Source organism: Lithobates pipiens, unplaced genomic scaffold (assembly GCF_037356315.1).
Source record: "Lithobates pipiens isolate NorthernLeopardFrog02 unplaced genomic scaffold, aLitPip1_a1.2 Scaffold_27, whole genome shotgun sequence".
NCBI lineage: Eukaryota > Metazoa > Chordata > Amphibia > Anura > Ranidae > Lithobates > Lithobates pipiens.
The window spans coordinates 228875627-228895146 of NW_027507788.1; the positions used below are offsets into that span (position 1 = coordinate 228875627).

The 19520-nt window shown below is 51.2% G+C and overlaps 1 protein-coding gene across 1 annotated transcript in view; it reads left to right on the top strand.

Annotated features, from left to right (window-relative positions):
• The first annotated feature begins 5383 nt into the window (after window positions 1-5383).
• Window positions 5384-19520, top strand: part of RCN2 (reticulocalbin 2) — a 28975-nt gene continuing 14838 nt past the window's right edge. The window contains exons 1-5 of the mRNA XM_077458364.1: window positions 5384-5583; window positions 11256-11361; window positions 11640-11836; window positions 12986-13099; window positions 15781-15877. Of these exons, the coding sequence (XP_077314490.1) occupies window positions 5422-5583; window positions 11256-11361; window positions 11640-11836; window positions 12986-13099; window positions 15781-15877 (676 nt within the window). The 5' untranslated portion in view covers window positions 5384-5421. The remainder of the gene's footprint in view (window positions 5584-11255; window positions 11362-11639; window positions 11837-12985; window positions 13100-15780; window positions 15878-19520) is intronic.

The following is a 19520-nucleotide window of genomic DNA, read 5'->3' on the forward strand; positions in this document are numbered from 1 at the left end:
AGCACCCCTGAACCCTGCTGTCTGTACGTAGAGCACCCCTGAACCCTGCTGTCTGTACGTAGAGCACCCCTGAACCCTGATCTCTGTACGTAGAGCACCCCTGAACCCTGATCTCTGTACGTAGAGCACCCCTGAACCCTGCTGTCTGTACGTAGATCACCCCTGAACCCTGATCTCTGTACGTAGAGCACCCCTGAGACTTGCGCACTGGACGTTCCCCACCGGACACCGCGCGCTGCACCCCTGACCCCTGCACTCTACATAGAGCACCTCTGACCCCTGCACTCTACGTAGAGCACCCCTGAACCCTGCACTTTGTTTGTAGAGCACCCCTGAACCCTGCTATCTGTACGTAGAGCACCCCTGAACCCTGCTGTCTGTACGTAGAGCACCCCTGAACCCTGCTATCTGTACGTAGAGCACCCCTGAACCCTGCTGTCTGTACGTAGAGCACCCCTGAACCCTGCTGTCTGTACGTAGAGCACCCCTGAACCCTGCTCTCTGTATGTAGATCACCCCTGAACCCTGCTGTCTGTACATAGAGCACCCCTGAACCCTGCACTCTACATAGAGCACCCCTGAACCCTGTTGTCTGTACGTAGAGCACCCCTGAACCCTTATCTCTGTACGTAGAGCACCCCTGAACCCTTATCTCTGTACGTAGAGCACCCCTGACCCCTGCACTCTACATAGAGCACCCCTGAACCCTGCACTTTGTACGTAGAGCACCCCTGAACCCTGCTGTCTGTACGTAGAGCACCCCTGAACCCTGCTGTCTGTACGTAGAGCACCCCTGAACCCTGATCTCTGTACGTAGAGCACCCCTGAACCCTGATCTCTGTACGTAGAGCACCCCTGAACCCTGCTGTCTGTACGTAGAGCACCCCTGAACCCTGCTGTCTGTACGTAGAGCACCCCTGAACCCTGCTGTCTGTACGTAGAGCACCCCTGAACCCTGCTGTCTGTACGTAGAGCACCCCTGAACCCTGCTGTCTGTACGTAGAGCACCCCTGAACCCTGCTGTCTGTACGTAGAGCACCCCTGAACCCTGCTGTCTGTACGTAGAGCACCCCTGAACCCTGCTGTCTGTACGTAGAGCACCCCTGAACCCTGCTGTCTGTATGTAGAGCACCCCTGAACCCTGATCTCTGTACGTAGAGCACCCCTGAACCCTGCTCTCTGTATGTAGAGCACCCCTGAACCCTGCTGTCTGTACATAGAGCACCCCTGAACCCTGCTGTCTGTACGTAGAGCACCCCTGAACCCTGCTATCTGTACATAGAGCACCCCTGAACCCTGCTCTCTGTATGTAGAGGGACCCAGCGGGCTTCACGTGCCCACAGTAAGGGTGGTTGCGCTCTGCAGCAAGAGAACAAAGTGAATGATAACTTCTCCACTTCTACATAAAAGGGGACAATTGTGACGACTGACAATTCTGAAAGAACGAGAGGTGACAATCATGGGGGTCATTCTCTCAAAGGAACACCAGAATGTTTGGAACTTTTCTTTAATAGCACCAAGACCTCATTCACATGGGCGTGATTAAAGCGGAGCTCCACCCCTCCTCCCTCCCCCTTCGTGCATGCGCAGTAGTCAATGGCTTCACATGAACAAATTAAATAGGATTGGTCCCAGCACAGAACCCTGGGGGACCCCACTACCCACCCCCGACCATCCTGAGTACTCCACATTTATCACCACCCTCTAAACTCGCCCTTGTAGCCAGTTTTCAGTCCATGTCCTCACCCTATGGTTGGCATTATAGAGAGTTTTCAATCAAAAACACGAAAAACGTTTTTAGCACTGCGGTAGCACTGACGTCCCGTGTACACGAGCCCTTACAGGCCATGGCGGCACCCGAGAGCCGATGGAAACATCGCTTGGGGGGAGGACATCACTGGATTTTACACGGGAAAGTGTCCTAATAAAAGTACAGGATTTATACAGGATGTAGAACTGCTGACTTTTATTTTTTTCGTTGGGGGGGGGGGGGTGGAGGGTCATACTGCTCTATGGCCGATATACGGCTACAGTGTATCTCTCCGGTTCTGGGAGGGCGTCCCTGGATGTTCTGAGAAGTGTCTGGAGACAGCGGATCACAGATCTACGTTAAGGGCCAATCCCCCCCCCATAACTGAGCCCCTCCGTCCCCCATAACTGAGCCCCTCCACCCCCCATAACTGAGCCCCTCCTCCCCCATGACTGAGCCCCTCCGTCCCCCATAACTGAGCTCCTTCGTCCCCCATAACTGAGCTCCTTCGTCCCCCATAACTGAGCCCCTCCGTCCTCCATAACTGAGCCCCTCCGTCCCCCATAACTGAGCCCCTCCGTCCCCCATAACTGAGCCCCTCCGTCCTCCATAACTGAGCCCCTCCGTCCCCCATGACTGAGCTCCTTCGTCCCCCATAACTGAGCCCCTCCGTCCCCCATAACTGAGCCCCTCCGTCCCCCATAACTGAGCCCCTCCGTCCCCCATAACTGAGCCCCTCCGTCCCCCATAACTGAGCCCCTCCGTCCCCCATAACTGAGCTCCTCCGTCCCCCATAACTGAGCCCCTCCGTCCTCCATAACTGAGCCCCTCCGTCCCCCATAACTGAGCCCCTCCGTCCCCCATAACTGAGCCCCTCCGTCCTCCATAACTGAGCCCCTCCGTCCCCCATGACTGAGCTCCTTCGTCCCCCATAACTGAGCCCCTCCGTCCCCCATAACTGAGCCCCTCCGTCCCCCATAACTGAGCCCCTCCGTCCCCCATGACTGAGCTCCTTCGTCCCCCATAACTGAGCCCCTCCGTCCCCCATAACTGAGCCCCTCCGTCCCCCATAACTGAGCCCCTCCGTCCTCCATAACTGAGCCCCTCCGTCCCCCATAACTGAGCCCCTCCGTCCCCCATGACTGAGCTCCTTCGTCCCCCATAACTGAGCCCCTCCGTCCCCATAACTGAGCCCCTCCGTCCCCCATAACTGAGCCCCTCCGTCCCCCATAACTGAGCCCCTCCGTCCCCCATAACTGAGCCCCTCCGTCCCCCATAACTGAGCTCCTCCGTCCCCCATAACTGAGCCCCTCCACCCCCCATAACTGAGCCCCTCCGTCCTCCATAACTGAGCCCCTCCGTCCCCCATGACTGAGCTCCTTCGTCCCCCATAACTGAGCCCCTCCGTCCCCCATAACTGAGCCCCTCCGTCCCCCATAACTGAGCCCCTCCGTCCTCCATAACTGAGCCCCTCCGTCCCCCATAACTGAGCCCCTCCGTCCCCCATGACTGAGCTCCTTCGTCCCCCATAACTGAGCCCCTCCGTCCCCCATAACTGAGCCCCTCCGTCCCCCATAACTGAGCCCCTCCGTCCCCCATAACTGAGCCCCTCCGTCCCCCATAACTGAGCCCCTCCGTCCCCCATAACTGAGCTCCTCCGTCCCCCATAACTGAGCCCCTCCACCCCCCATAACTGATCTCCTCCATCCCCCATAACTGAGCCCCTCCGTCCCCCATAACTGAGCCCCTCCACCCCCCATAACTGAGCCCCTCCGTCCCCCATAACTGAGCCCCTCCGTCCCCCATAACTGAGCCCCTCCGTCCCCCATAACTGAGCCCCTCCGTCCCCCATAACTGAGCTACTCCGTCCCCCATAACTGAGCCCCTCCGTCCCCCATAACTGAGCCCCTCCGTCCCCCATAACTGAGCCCCTCCGTCCCCCATAACTGAGCCCCTCCGTCCCCCATAACTGAGCCCCTCCGTCCCCCATAACTGAGCCCCTCCGTCCCCCATAACTGAGCCCCTCCGTCCCCCATAACTGAGCCCCTCCTCCCCCATATCAGTTTAGTTTCCCTTTTCTGGAATTCTCCCATTTCCAGCTCATCAGTGTACATAACAGGAAGTCGGGAATAATGAACACGGATGTGAGAAATATGGAGACATTGTGACATTTCCATCTTCAGGAATTCCAAGATCTTCATTCAGCAGAAGGTCATCCAGTTCTGTTGGAAATCAGACAAAGGAAACATTTATTTGTGTTTGTAGAACGTCTCTGGATGGCGTTTATTATTTACCGGAAATCAGAGGGAGACGCGACACCCGTCATTCTGAAACTCTGAGCAATAACCGCACACTCATAGTACAGACCGCACTCCTCCCGTGTGTGCCCGCCGCTCACTTTCATTTCTTCACCATCCTCCTCACATGCTCTAATCTTCATCCTCCTCTTCCCAGACTCTTCTCTCCTCCTCTTCCCAGACTCTTCTGTCCTCCTCCTCCTCTTCCCAGACTCTTCTGTCCTCCTCCTCATCTTCCCAGACTCTTCTGTCCTCCTCCTCATCTTCCCAGACTCTTCTGTCCTCCTCCTCATCTTCCCAGACTCTTCTGTCCTCCTCCTCATCTTCCCAGACTCTTCTGTCCTCCTCCTCATCTTCCCAGACTCTTCTGTCCTCCTCCTCATCTTCCCAGACTCTTCTGTCCTCCTCCTCATCTTCCCAGACTCTTCTGTCCTCCTCCTCATCTTCCCAGACTCTTCTGTCCTCCTCCTCATCTTCCCAGACTCTTGTCTCCTCATCCTCATCTTCCCAGACTCTTCTGTCCTCCTCCTCATCTTCCCAGACTCTTGTCTCCTCATCCTCATCTTCCCAGACTCTTCTCTCCTCATATTCATCTTCCCAGACTCTTCTCTCCTCCTCCTCCTCCTCCTCATCTTCTCAGACTCTTCTCTCCTCCTCCTCATCTTCCCTGACTCTTCTCTCCTCATCTTCCCAGACTCTTCTGTTCTCTTCCTCATCTTCCCAGACTCTTCTGTTGTCCTTCTCATCTTCCCAGACTCTTCTCTCCTCCTTCTCATCTTCCCAGAGTCTTCTGTCGTCCTCCTTCATCTTCCCAGACTCTTCTGTCCGCCTCTTCATCTTCCCAGACTCTTCTCTCCCTCTCCTCCTCTTCCCAGACTCTTCTCTCCTCCTCTTCCCAGACTCTTCTCTCCTCCTCTTCCCAGACTCTTCTCTCCTCCTCTTCCCAGACTCTTCTCTCCTCCTCTTCCCAGACTCTTCTCTCCTCCTCCTCCTCCTCTTCCCAGACTCTCCTCCTCTTCCCAGACTCTTCTCCCAGACTCTTCTATCCTCCTCCTCCTCCTCTTCCCAGACTCTTCTCTTCTGCTCTTCATCTTCTCAGACTCTTCTCTCCTCCTCCTCATCTTCCCTGACTCTTCTCTCCTCATCCTCCTCTTTCCAGACTCTTCTCTTCTCATCCTTCTCTTCCCAGGCTCTTCTCTCCTCCTCCTCTCTCCAGACTCTTCTTTCATCCTCCTCTCCCCCAGTTCACCTGCAATGTTTCTGACTTGTCTAAATGATATTAAATGATAATTCCTTCCAGGCCAGTCTATGGTTCTATAATGGAGCTCCATTGTAATAAGAATATTCTTCCTCTTTGCAGTGATTCCATCCAGAATGATGATGATGATGATGAATGTATTGGTGGTCTTTGTATCCCTGAGCCTGACTCTGAGCGCGTCCCACCTTCACGGCTCCCCCCATCACCCCAGCGAGGAGCACTACGGGAATGGGGAGCACAACGCAGACTATGACAAGAAGATGTTCCTGGGAGGGGAGGTACAGTAAGCAATGGGCGGGGCTTCCCCTTATATATTCCGGAACACTGGACCTTCATGAGGTCTGTTCACCTCTAACACCATTGGATTGATTCAATATACCAGTCTTATGACATAGGCCCCGCCCTAAGCCACACCCAGCTGGCCCGTTTCCCCCGATAAAGCTTATTTGTAGAGGTAGGAGTGGCTGAGGATAAAGGACATTTAAACCCTCTGGGATAATAACCTGATTATTAAAAACAACTCAAAAAGACAATCAGTGTGATGAGTCTAACATCACAACAAGCCTAATAAACCAAAAACCACATAAAAGAGGTCCGGCTCCAATACCCCGATCTGTTGTCCCAGCCGACTGGCCACATGGTCTGCGGGTGCTGCTTCAATAGAGGCCCCCAGGATTACGTCCCTTCTGGGCGAAACATGTTAGAGGGGTTTCTCCCAGGGTTAGGAGACAAAGCCGAGGCCATATATTATGAAGAGGAGATCTCTATATGCCGAGGCAGTTTGTAGATGGGTGGCAATTTGTTGTCCTCAACGTGTCTGCCAAACACAAGCTGCTGTATTACCCCTTTCTGTAAGAGGGTCACCTGTACATCCCACATCAAGAGGGGAACAAGGGGCACCCACTCCCGGTATCCCCCCTCCTCCCACATCGAGAGGGGAACAAGGTGCACCCACTCCTGGTATCCCCCCTCCTCCCACATCGAGAGGGGAACAAGGTGCACCCACTCCTGGTATCCCCCCTCCTCCCACATCAAGAGGGGAACAAGGGGCACCCACTCCCGGTATCCCCCCTCCTCCCACATCAAGAGGGGAACAAGGTGCACCCACTCCCGGTATCCCCCCTCCTCCCACATCAAGAGGGGAACAAGGTGCACCCACTCCCGGTATCCCCCCTCCTCCCACATCAAGAGGGGAACAAGGGGCACCCACTCCCGGTATCCCCCCTCCTCCCACATCAAGAGGGGAACAAGGTGCACCCACTCCCGGTATCCCCCCTCCTCCCACATCAAGAGGGGAACAAGGGGCACCCACTCCCGGTATCCCCCCTCCTCCCACATCGAGAGGGGGACGAGGTGCACCCACTCCCGGTATCCCCCCTCCTCCCCCATCCAGAGAGGGGAACAAGGGGCACCCACTCCCGGTATCCCCCTCCTCCCCCATCCAGAGAGGGGAACAAGGGGCACCCACTCCCGGTATCCCCCCTCCTCCCCCATCCAGAGAGGGGAACAAGGGGCACCCACTCCCAGTATCCCCCCTCCTCCCCCATCCAGAGAGGGGAACAAGGGGCACCCACTCCCGGTATCCCCCCTCCTGCCCATCCAGAGAGGGGAACAAGGGGTACCCACTCCCGGTATCCCCCCTCCTCCCACATCGAGAGGGGGACAAGGTGCATCCACTCCCGGTATCCCCCCTCCTCCCCCATCCAGAGAGGGGAACAAGGTGCACCCACTCCCGGTATCCCCCCTCCTGCCCATCCAGAGAGGGGAACAAGGGGCACCCACTCCCGGTATCCCCCCTCCTGCCCATCCAGAGAGGGGAACAAGGGGCACCCACTCCCGGTATCCCCCCTCCTGCCCATCCAGAGAGGGGAACAAGGGGCACCCACTCCCGGTATCCCCCCTCCTCCCCATCCAGAGAGGGGAACAAGGTGCACCCACTCCCGGTATCCCCCCTCCTCCCCCATCCAGAGAGGAGAACAAGGGGTACCCACTCCCGGTATCCCCCCTCCTCCCCCATCCAGAGAGGGGAACAAGGGGCACCCACTCCCGGTATCCCCCCTCCTCCCCCATCCAGAGGGGGGAACAAGGTGTACCCACTCCCAGTATCCCCCCTCCTCCCCCATCCAGAGGGGGGAACAAGGGGCACCCACTCCCAGTATCCCCCCTCCTCCCCCATCCAGAGAGGGGAACAAGGGGCACCCACTCCCAGTATCCCCCCTCCTCCCCCATCCAGAGGGGGGAACAAGGGGCACCCACTCCCAGTATCCCCCCTCCTCCCCATCCAGAGAGGGGAACAAGGTGCACCCACTCCCAGTATCTCCCCCATCCAGAGAGGGGAACAAGGGGCACCCACTCCCGGTATCCCCCCTCCTCCCCCATCCAGAGAGGGCAACAAGGGGCACCCACTCCCGGTATCCCCCTCCTCCCCCATCCAGAGAGGGGAACAAGGGGCACCCACTCCCGGTATCCCCCCTCCTCCCCATCCAGAGAGGGGAACAAGGTGCATCCACTCCTGGTATCCCCCTCCTCCCCATCCAGAGAGGGGAACAAGGGGCACCCACTCCCGGTATACCCCTCCTCCCCATCCAGAGAAGGGAACAAGGTGCACCCACTCCTGGTATCCCCCTCCTCCCCATCCAGAGAAGGGAACAAGGGGCACCCACTCCCAAATGGAACATGGCGTATACCGACCCTGTGGGAAGAAGATGCCTCACGGTTCTGAAAATTGCACAAATGTCGGCTTATACAGTGCCTTGAAAAAGTATTCATACCCCTTGAAATTCCCCATATTTTGTCATGTGACACCCAAAACCATAAATGTATTTTATTGTGATTTTATGTGATGGACCAACACAAAGTGTCACATAATTGTGAAGTGGAAGGAAAATGATAAATGATACAAATAAATATGTGAAAAGTGTGGGGGGGAGGGGCATTTGTATGGCGCCCCCCGGAGTCAATACTTTGTAGAACCCCCTTTCTCTACAAGTCTTTTTTGGGGTGTCTCTACCAGCTTTGCACATCTAGAGAGGACATTTCTGCCCATTCTTCTTCTTTGTAGAATATCTCAAGCTCTGTCAGATTGGATGGAGAGCGTCTGTGATCAGCAATTTTCAAGTCTTGCCACAGATTCTCAATGGGATTTAGGTCTGGACTGTGACTGGGCCATTCTAACACATGAATATGCTTTGATGTAAACCATTCCATTGTAGCTCTGGCTGGATGTTTCGGGTCGTTGTCCTGCTGGAAGGGGAACCTCCGCCCCGGTCTCAAGTCTTCTGCCGACTCTAACAGGTTTTCTTCTAAGATTGTCCTGTATTTGTCTCCATCCATCTTCCCATCAACTCTGACCAGCTTCCCTGTCCCTGCTGAAGAAAACCATCCCCACCACATGATGCTGCCACCACCATGTCTCACGGTGGGGATGGTGTGTTCGGGGGATGGGTGGTGTTAGTTTTCCCCACACATAGCGTTTTGCTTTTAGGCCATAAAGTTGAATTTTGGTCTCCTCTGACCAGATCACCTTCTTCCACATGTTTGCTGCCCCCTCCCCCACATGGCTTCTCACAAACTACAAACAGGACTTCTTATGACTTTCTTTCTCCAATGTCTTTCTTCTTGTCACTCTTCCATAAAGGGCAGATTTGTGGAGAGACGACTAATAGTTGTCCTGTGGACAGATTCTCCCCCCTGAGCTGTGGATCTCTGCAGCTCCTCCAGAGTTACCATGGACCTCTTGGCTCTTCTCTGATGAATGCTCTCCTTGCCCGGCCCGGTCAGTTTAGGTGGACGGCCATGTCTTGGTAGGTTTGTGGTTGTGCCCATACTCTTTCCATTCTCCGATGATGGATTGAACAGAGCTCCGTGAGATGGTCAAAGCTTGGGAGATTTTATTATAACCCAACCCTGCTTTATACTTCTCCACAACTTCATCCCTGACCTGTGTGGTGTGTTCCTTGGGCCTTCATGATGATGTTTGTTCACTAAGGTTCTCTAACAAACCTCTGAGGGCTTCACAGAACAGCTGTATTTATACTGAGAATAAATTACACACAGCTGGGCTCTATTTACTAATTAGGTGACTTCTGAAGGCAATTGGTTCCTCTAGATTTTAGTTGGGGGTATCAGAGTAAAGGGGGCGCCATACAAATGCCCCTCCCCCCACACTTTTCACATATTTATTTGTATCATTTATCATTTTCCTTCCACTTCACAATTATGTGTCACTTTGTGTATCACATAAAATCCCAATAAAATACATTTATGGTTTTGGTTGTAACATGAAAAATGTGGAACATTTCAAGGGGTATGAATACTTTTTTAGGCACTGTATGTATACCGGTGGGGGGTAAACATGGCCGCCACACAGGGCAGAGGATGCATACACCCCATGTGAATGAGGCCAAATAATAAATGGCACTTTTCATTTGAATTTTGGAATTGGTGGATACAATGTAGTTGGGTGGTTTGTACAGAACATGCATTTTTCTCTTGTTGTGATGATTTTTATGTATATAATATATAAGAGCTGCCACGACGAGGCGACGTACTCTATTATGTTGACTACAAAAATACGTCGACGTGCGTGCAGGGCATCGATGCGTCGCAGTGCTTAGCATCTACCGCTGGCCTCCGTGCCGCCGTCCCCCTCTCTTCAGCCCCCTCCATGCCGCTGTCCCTAGGGGTGCAACGGATCGTCACCGATCCGTGATCCGAATGGGTCACCCCGCTCGGATCAGCACATGCCGCAATCCGCGGAGTACTCCGCGGTCTCGGCCTTAGCTAGCTCCGAAGCGGCGGCCATCTTACTACACCCAGGCGTTTACAATGTGATCGCTCCGACAGAGCGATCACTTGTAAACAAACTGGTGTCATGAGATGGCGCCCGTTCCTCCCTCCCCTCTCTGTACTGATCTGTGCAGTGGAGGGGAGAGGTCGGATGGAAGCAGCCATCCCTCCATACCCAGCCAATACTCTGCCAATGCAATACCCAATACTCTGCCAATGCAATACCCAATACCATGCCAATTCAATACCCAATACCATGCCAATGCAATACCCAATACTCTGCAATACCCAATACTCTGCAATACCCAATACTCTGCAATACCCAATACTCTGCAATACCCAATACTCTGCCATGCAATACCCAATACTCTGCCATGCAATACCCAATACTCTGCCATGCAATACCCAATACTCTGCAATACCCAATACTCTGCAATACCCAATACTCTGCAATACCCAATACTCTGCAATACCCAATACTCTGCAATACCCAATACTCTGCAATGCAATACCCAATACTCTGCAATGCAATACTCTGCAATTCCCAATACTCTGCCATGCAATACCCAATACTCTGCAATACCCAATACTCTGCAATGCAATACCCAATACTCTGCAATGCAATACTCTGCAATTCCCAATACTCTGCCATGCAATACTCTGCAATTCCCAATACTCTGCCATGCAATACCCAATACTCTGCAATACCCAATACTCTGCAATGCAATACCCAATACTCTGCAATACCCAATACTCTGCAATACCCAATACTTTGCAATGCCCAATACTCTGCCAATGCAATACCCTGCAATACCCAATACTCTGCAATGCAATACCCAATACTCTGCAATGCCCAATACTCTGCAATACCCACCAATACTCTGCAATACCCACCAATACTCTGCAATACCCACCAATACTCTGCCAGCCAATACTCTCAGTTATCCAAAGGATTAATTAGCTAATCAAAAAAAAAACACTAGATTCATAAAAAATAAAAAAATAATCGGATAGTCGTTGACTATTCGAAAAAAGTAATCAATAGATTAGTCGACAGACAAATTAATCGTTAGTTGCAGCTCTAATATATATATATAGGAATTGTTAGAGGTGAATGTGTTGGCCGTCTGACCAATCATTGCTCTGTTTGTCCTTCTCTAAGGAAGAAGCGGAAGAATTTGCTGAACTGAGTCCAGAAGAACAGCTGAAAAGATTAAAATCTATCATCAAAAAAATCGATATTGATGCCGATGGATTCCTCACCGAAGGTAAAGCCGGTCATCAAAGCGGATGAGTCTGAGTGTGTAATGACAATGACTGCTCCCCCCCCCCACCCCTGAAAGAGACCCCCCTGAAAACGTGTGTTTAATAAACAGCTGAGCAAATATCACGTGACATAAAAAAATGACAAGGGATTTTAACATGTGTAAGAAAATTGTAGGGAATGTGGCTCCTCCGGCTGGGCGGGCGGCAGATGTTCCCGTGATATACCTGATTACCTTTCTGTCCATCATTTGGGGTGTTTCTTGTTTTATTGATCTCGTAGAGGAGCTGAGTTTGTGGATTCAGATGTCCTTCAAGCATTATGTGTTGGAAGACACCAAGGAGCAGTTTTCTGAGGTGGACCAGAATGGTGATGGGATTGTCACCTGGGAGGAGTACAACCTGCACATGTACGATCGTATCATCGACTACAATGAGGACACCGTCCTGGAGGATGACGAGGAGGAATCCTTCCGTCTGGTGAGTTACTCCTCATGATGGGTACCATTGCAGAAGGTGGACCTTTGGATATATAGGACCATCCTCCTCATCTGGGGTTCCCTCGCCAGCACTCTGGGTTCCACCCCCACCAAGTGCCTCCATAGCAAGCCACTTGCTATGGGGGGCACTTGTGCGATCAGGCACCTGAGCTCCACTCCATAAGACACACACAGCAAGGTTCAGCCCTACCCCCCCCCCCCCCCACACCCTGCTTGGTCCTTGCTGGCTCTGAATGACAGTAGTGGGAGCCAATGGCAACTTCTGTATCTCAGCCAGTGGTGGGGCCCATACATTAGGGGCACAGGGGCACCGCACCCATAATCCATTCGTCCAGCCCCTAATCTACATATAGGGTGCCAGACGCATTGATTTCAATTTTTTTTTTTTTTTGGGGAATCATGTGATTAGACGTTGAGGCTCTAATAGGCTTAAAAAAAATGTGGGCTCAGGGGGGGGGGGGGGGCGCCCACACAATTGTGTGACAATAGCAAATTTAATGTCTAGCTGGGAGGAGAAGCAGGAAATCAGGAAGCAGGCCCTGGGACCCGATTGGCTAGGGGGTCTTAGGACTCCCGGTCAATCGGGTGTTAGGACCCACTTCCTGTTCGGCTGGGAGGAGAAGCAACAGCCTCGGCTCTTCCCTCGGCAAGCTGGAGCGAGGAGCTGCATCGGCCTCCTAAGGCAAGGCAACCGATTGCTGAGCCAGGCCTTCCCGTCCAACATCAGTGCCTGACCTCACAAATGCTCTTCTGGAAGAATGGTCAAACATTCCCATAGACACCCTCCTAAACCTTGTGGACGGCCTTCCCAGAAGAGGTGAAGCTGTTATAGCTGCAAAGGGCGGCCAACTCAATATTGAACCCTCCGGACTAAGACTGGGATGTCATTAAAGGTCATATAAGTTACATAGTTAGTCAGTTTGAGAAAAGTCCATCTAGTTCAACCATACAAATAAATAAAAAATATCATACAATCATGTGCATGTTAAGGCGGGTGTCCCAATACTTTTGACAATATAGTGTATCTCCTCACCCCCGTCTCTGCAGAGATGAAATATCTAAAGTGTAACTAAAGCTGCCAACAGAAACTGCATCTCATTTAATAAAAGTGTTTTTGTCTTTCCAAAAGATCCACCTGAGGGACAAGAAGAGATTTGAGCGTGCGGACCGCGATAATATCCCGGGATTGGATCTGAGGGAGTTTACAGACTTCGAGCATCCCGAGGAAACCGATTACATGACGGTGAGAGCTCAGAGATGTGGATTACCTCAGGCATGTTCGGAACCCGCGTGTGCGGAGTCCGCCGGGAAGTCGGTGCTGCACTAATCACAGGCAGTGAGACATTTCTCAATCTCTGCAGCCGTGGATCGGGAAAATGCCTCACCGCCTGTGATTGGCGATCGTGGCGGGATCTGCACATGCGGGTTCTGAACACGCCCGAGTTAATCCTTAACCAGAGAGACTGACATCTCATCGTCTGATACTCTCTACACTGAGAGGAACACAAACATCCAACGCAATGCCAGGTTTTTGTTGTTATGCTTGTTGTAGTCTTGCTTCTATGTTGCATTAGTAGAGCTTGAATGGATGTAACTTTGCAGCCCTCAAATTTTCTGCTAGAAAATGAGGGCTGGCGAGGAGCTGGGCTGCCTGGGATTAGGGGGGGAGCACCGCCGGTGGGCGGAGTTGACCAGGAGCCGTTCTCCCGGTGGAAGAGTGCATGGAGTTAGAGGAGAGCTGCGGGATCACCGAGCGGTAAAACACGTCGTAACAGCTGACATTGAAACTGTCTCCGCTCTGCTCACTCTCACACAGCCCCGCCTCCTCCTAACCCCGCGCCTGTAATAGACAGAATGCCTCCCAGCATTGGACCCGCGTTCTATTACAGGCGCGGGGTTAGGAGGAGGCGGGGCTGTGTGAGAGTGAGCAGAGCGGAGACAGTTTCAATGTCAGCTGTTACAGCGTGTATTACCGCTCTGCGATCCTGGCTCTCCTCGTCTTGATCCGGCCGCCCTCTCACTTCCTCCACCCTGGCAAGGCTACTATTTGGGGCACAGTGAGGCTGCAGTTTGGGGCACGGTGAGGCTGCAATTTGGGGCAACAGTGAGGCTGCAATTTGGGGCAACAGTGAGGCTGCAATTTGGGGCAACAGTGAGGCTGCAATTTGGGGCAACAGTGAGGCTGCAATTTGGGGCAACAGTGAGGCTACAATTTGGGGCAACAGTGAGGCTGTAATTTGGGGCAACAGTGAGGCTGTAATTTGGGGCAACAGTGAGGCTGCAATTTGGGGCAACAGTGAGGCTGCAATTTGGGGCAACAGTGAGGCTGCAATTTGGGGCAACAGTGAGGCTGCAATTTGGGGCAGCAGTGAGGCTGCAATTTGGGGCAACAGTGAGGCTGCAAAAGGGGGCACAGGTCACGCTGCAATAATGGGCACAGGTGAGCCTGCATTGGTGGGCACTGGTGAGGGGAACTGATAAAGTTGTTGTTAATATTTATTTTTGTAACTTAATTCTGCATAAAACATTTAAAGTGGGGTTTCTGCCCAAAAAAAAAAAATATGAGTAAAATTCCCCAAAAAGATTTTAAAAAAAATTAGATTTTTTTTTTTTAACTCCCCTCTAAATGCCTATTGCTGGGGGGTCCCTCGTAGTCTGCTTCCTTCAGTGCCCGGGCACCCGACGTCACTTCTCCTCGGCGCAGTCAGTCACATGTCCCAGATGACTACGCGGCGCTGCTCGCACATGTGCAGTGGGTGCCCACAGTAGGAATGCCGGCGCCGCCGAGTGGAGGGGGGGGATGATCGGAGCTTCGTTCCCCGGCATCGCTGGACCCCGGGACAGGTGAGTGTCCGATTATTAAACATCAGCAGCTGCAGTATTTGTAGCTGCTTACTTTTCATTTTATTTTTTTATTTTTTTAGGGGCACCCCCACTTTAAGTGTAATTTAATGAGATCATTTTTGATGGCGTGATTAGGGGCGGGGCAGGGTAAGGGTTGGGTGGGGCAATTGGTGGCGAGTAACCCTTGAGACCTGGCTAGTAGCCCTGAACTTTGTATATACTATACCCGGCTGATACCCCTGGAAGCTACAAATCACTGAAGTAATCAGAAAGGAGAGAACAGAAAACAAGATGCACGTTCCTCAATGGCCAGACACGGCTTCTGATGAATTCCTCGAACATTTTTGTTATATATTTTGAGAGGGTTGGCCAGGCCTGCAACCCAACCCTAGAAGATCGAAGGGAAGAAGAAACAGGAAGAAACCAAGAGAAAAGACAAAGCACAAAAAGAAAAAAACGGGGGGGGGGGGGGGGGGCGGTAGGAGGGATAAGCGAGTCCCTTCAACCAGGTGACTCCCCTGGATTTCCCAGTGACTGTGATGCCAAAAGTGTCTGATCCCTATAGAAAAAAATAGGGAGTCCAGATCTTCCAGTATTTGTCTTCTTCTTCCCTCGGTCATAGTGAGGTTCTCCATAACCTGGATGTCCGCAACTCTCGTTTCCTAATGTGAAATTGTAGGAGCACATGTACTCTTCCACAGGGCCCCGGGGGGGGGGGGGGGGGCATCCCCCTGTCAGAACACAACAGCTCAGCGGGGGAGATCGCTGGACTAACCTCACATAGTTAGTACGGCGGCTCCCGACCGGAGTGTGGAGCAGTCATATCTCTGTGTATATAAGGGCCCCTGTGTATGGTGGGGTCCCCCCGGGAGGAGAGTGGTCTCCTAGCAGGAAAATAGGGGGGGGGGGGGATGCTGCTCAGGAGAGAAGAGGAGAAAGGTCGGATTATAACGGCGGCGCTCTTATTCTTATCTCAGAAAAATAAAATACAAACACTTCCTAATATAGAGGGACAGGAATAATACAAGTGGAATGTTTGGTGTGGAAATAAAGCGCAGTGAATTGTTCATTACATTGCAGGAGTTCGTTATTGAAGGAGCATTAGAAGAACATGACAAGGATGGGGACGGATTTGTGAGTTTAGAAGAATATCTCGGTGAATACTCCCAGGATCCAGGTATGAGGGCCACAAATGTCACACCAACCCACCGACCTATCGCTGCAAGGCCAAACATTGGGGGGAGGGGCTGGCTATCTTTTCTCTGCCTGCTTAACCGGTTCCTGACCACCCCATAGAACATTCACTGCTACAAGGCGGCCGCTCTGCGCAGAATCACGTGTGTATGTATATATATATATAAATATGCGATTCTGCAGTTCCGGGTTTTGGGTGAACCCGCTACCGCCGGCTCTCTCCCGCTGTGTAAAATCACTGAGCTGATTGGTGGGTCCCACTGACCTGATGTCCGCCGGGACCCGCCATTCATTCATTACTCTGACACACAGATGGTCTGCCTATGTAAACAAGGAAGACTGTTATTCTGCGAGTACAGAAAACATGGATCCTGTGAAGCAGAAACACCAATCCGTGTCTTCCAATACTACAATCACCTCCCCCACAGTTAGTAAACACTCCCTAGGCGCACAGTTAACCCTTGGATTGTCCCTGATGTTAACCCCGTCCCCTATCATTAGTACAGTGACAGTACATATTTTTAGCACTGATCACTGTATTAGTATCAATCACTCCCCAAGAAAGTGTCAGTTAGGCCGCGTACACACGCGGGGACTGTTCGGCCAACTTTGTCCGCTGAACAGTGTTTGGGCGGACAGTCCGCCCGTGTGTGGGCTTTCAGCGGACAGTTTCAGCGAACAGTCCGCTGAACAAGGTTTTTCGGAAATTCCGAAAAACTGTCCGCTGAAACTTTGTTTCAGCGAACAGTCCCCTCGTGTGTAGGCTTGTTCGTCAAACTAAGTTGCGCGCATGCTCAGAAAGGATTTTCACGCCGAAAGTTATAATGCAGTGTATAGGACGTCGTATTTTTCGTCCCGTCGTACGTGCCGTTCACGTCATCGCGCACGGTTTCAGCAAACTGTTCGTCCGTCGTGTGTGGCCATGTCCGTCCATGCTAATTTTGAGCGGACTGTTTGCTGAAACTGTTTGACGGACAAAGTTGGGCGAACAGTCCCCGCGTGTGTACGCGGCCTAAGTGTCCGATTTGTCCGCCACAATATCGCAGTCCCGCTATAAGTCGCTGATCGCCGACATTACTAGTAAATAAATAAATAAAAATATCCCCTAGTTTGTAGACGTTATCACTGTATTTCTGGAAGCCTGATCTCTTTTTTTATTTTTAATAACATAAATAGAAATATTGACAGCAACAGCAACCATGCTTTGCGGGTCGTACCAGAAACCACGAGAATACATGCGATGGGTGAGAGAATCATTGTCAAGGCGTCACACTCAACGAGAAAAAAATAACTAAACCGTGACTATGAGCGCCCCCCAGCTACACGCTCAGTGACCACCAAATGTACTGAAGGATCACGGCCTGAGAGGAGGAGGGGGCGGAGCTGCTGGGGGAGATGGCTGTTCCGTAGAGTGAACCCATTGCTGCTGCTGCTGCTGCTGTTTAAGCCTGGTGTATATGGCTGGACGATGAGGACATTACCCTAATATGCCTTGATGAGAGAAAAAGACCCTCAAACACTAGCATACCTGTGGACCAGCAGCGGCTGTCTGTATCTTCCTTCGGGGGGCTGTGCGGACTCTGGAGAAGTGAGCCGAGAGGACCGGAGCCTGCTTGTGAGACTCGTGGAGCCAGCGTGTGGAACACGCCAGCGTGCAGAGCACCGCGGAACGGCGCGAGCCGAGCTGAGCCGAGTCGAGCCGAGTTGAGCCGAGTTGAGCCGAAGAGGTGGAGGAGGTCCGGCGAGGGCATCGGTGCGCGGGTGGAAGCCGGCGTCCGATGCCGTTAGCTGTTTGACCATCCACGCGGCAGGGCGGTCCCGGAGGAACCAGCGGGGACCAGGAGAGACCCCAGGGGGAACAGCGGAGGTGCCCATGGTGGAGGGGGAGAGCAGAAACCGCAGATCCTCAGAGGAGCCCCAGATGAGGGATTAAAGCTCCAGAGGGATTCAAAGACACAGCGTGGACACAGCAAGACACAGTAAAAAAAATTTTTTTTTTTCCCTATCTACCTTTCCTGTTGTTTTGGCTCTAAAGCTCTAAAGATAAGATAAAGATAAATGAATTGTATGAATATTATTTAAAATTACAAAGAAAGAAAGAAGAAGAGAAAAGACCCTGGGGAAAAAAAAAAAAAAAAAAGTAAAAGGGAGGAGTTTACTTAAACATAAACATAAAAGTGTTTAAATCTTAGACGGATGTTTGTTGTTGGGTCTAATGCTCTAGTTATGGGAGTTTAATCGTAAGCCAACTAAACCAAAAAAAAAAAAAAAAGTTCAAAATGAAAGGACTTGGTATAAGTTAGGAATGACCCATAACGGATTGGTTAACCAGATATACATACAAGAGGATTATATCTAAAGTACTATTGTGATATGCTGGATGGTATACTGGACGGTCGATAAATTATTTAAGGCTACTGCTGATAAACAGTGCAGAGAAAGGGAAGGAAGGGAGAAGGAAAAAAAAACGGTGTTTAGAAAAAGGCCGATACCCCTACAGAAAAGCTCCATAGAAATACTGAAGGATAAAATATGGCACCAAAAAAGGGTAGCAAAACACCACAAAGCCAAAAAAATAAAAAGGATAAAAAAAGAAGGAATTAAAGGTACCACAGAGGCCCAAGCCACTCAAACCACTGATATTAAGGAGTTTTTTCAGCAAATGCATTCACAGAAAGAGATACAGGGTCAATCTCAACCTCAATCTCAATCACCCCAACAAACATCACATATAGGACATACATTACAAATATCGCAGGAAGTACTAGAAATGACAGAAACAGAAACATCAGCGTCTTTGGGGACACTAGGAGAAGAAACAACAAATCACCCCAGGAACAGCTCACCGATAGAGATAACGGGATTATTAACAGAACAAAGGGAAGGGGATAATGAAAGTTGGGACATAAGGACATATATTCGCTCCCTCCCTACTAGGGTGGACATGGATCAATATGTACACAGATTGGAGGATACTTATAGAGCTGAAATACAAGAGGTTAAAACATCCACCCAAAAAACGCAAGAGTCAATGGGTAGATTGGATGTAAGAATGACAAATATGGAGCAAGAGATGTTTCAACTAAAAGAGAGATTACAGGAACAAGAAAAAGAACTATCACAAGCTAGAACTGCTTTAGATGAATATGAAAATAGAAGCAGAAGAAATAATATAAGAATTAGAGGTCTGGATGAAAAGGTGAACTCAAGGGACCTGACCCCGGTTTTACAGGGGATCTTCCAAGGACTGGACGAGGATTTGTCCATAGATGATCTGTTGATCGATCGGGTGCATAGAATAGCTGGAGTAAGAAGAGAAAAATCTGGTGGAACTAGAGACGTTATCTGTAAATTACATTATGCACGAACAAAGGATAAAATAATGATTGCAATAAGACATAAAGAGAATATAGAATACGATGGGAAACAACTGACATTTTTTCAGGATCTATCTAAATATACTTTGGACAAAAGAAGAGCGTTAAAACCGCTGCTGGAACAACTTAGAAAAAGGAACTTACAGTATAGATGGAAATTTCCATTTCAATTACAAGTTCAGTATGAAGGTTTGACAGTAGTCTACAGGAATTTAGAAGATCTACCGGAATTTGTAAAGACTCTTGGTC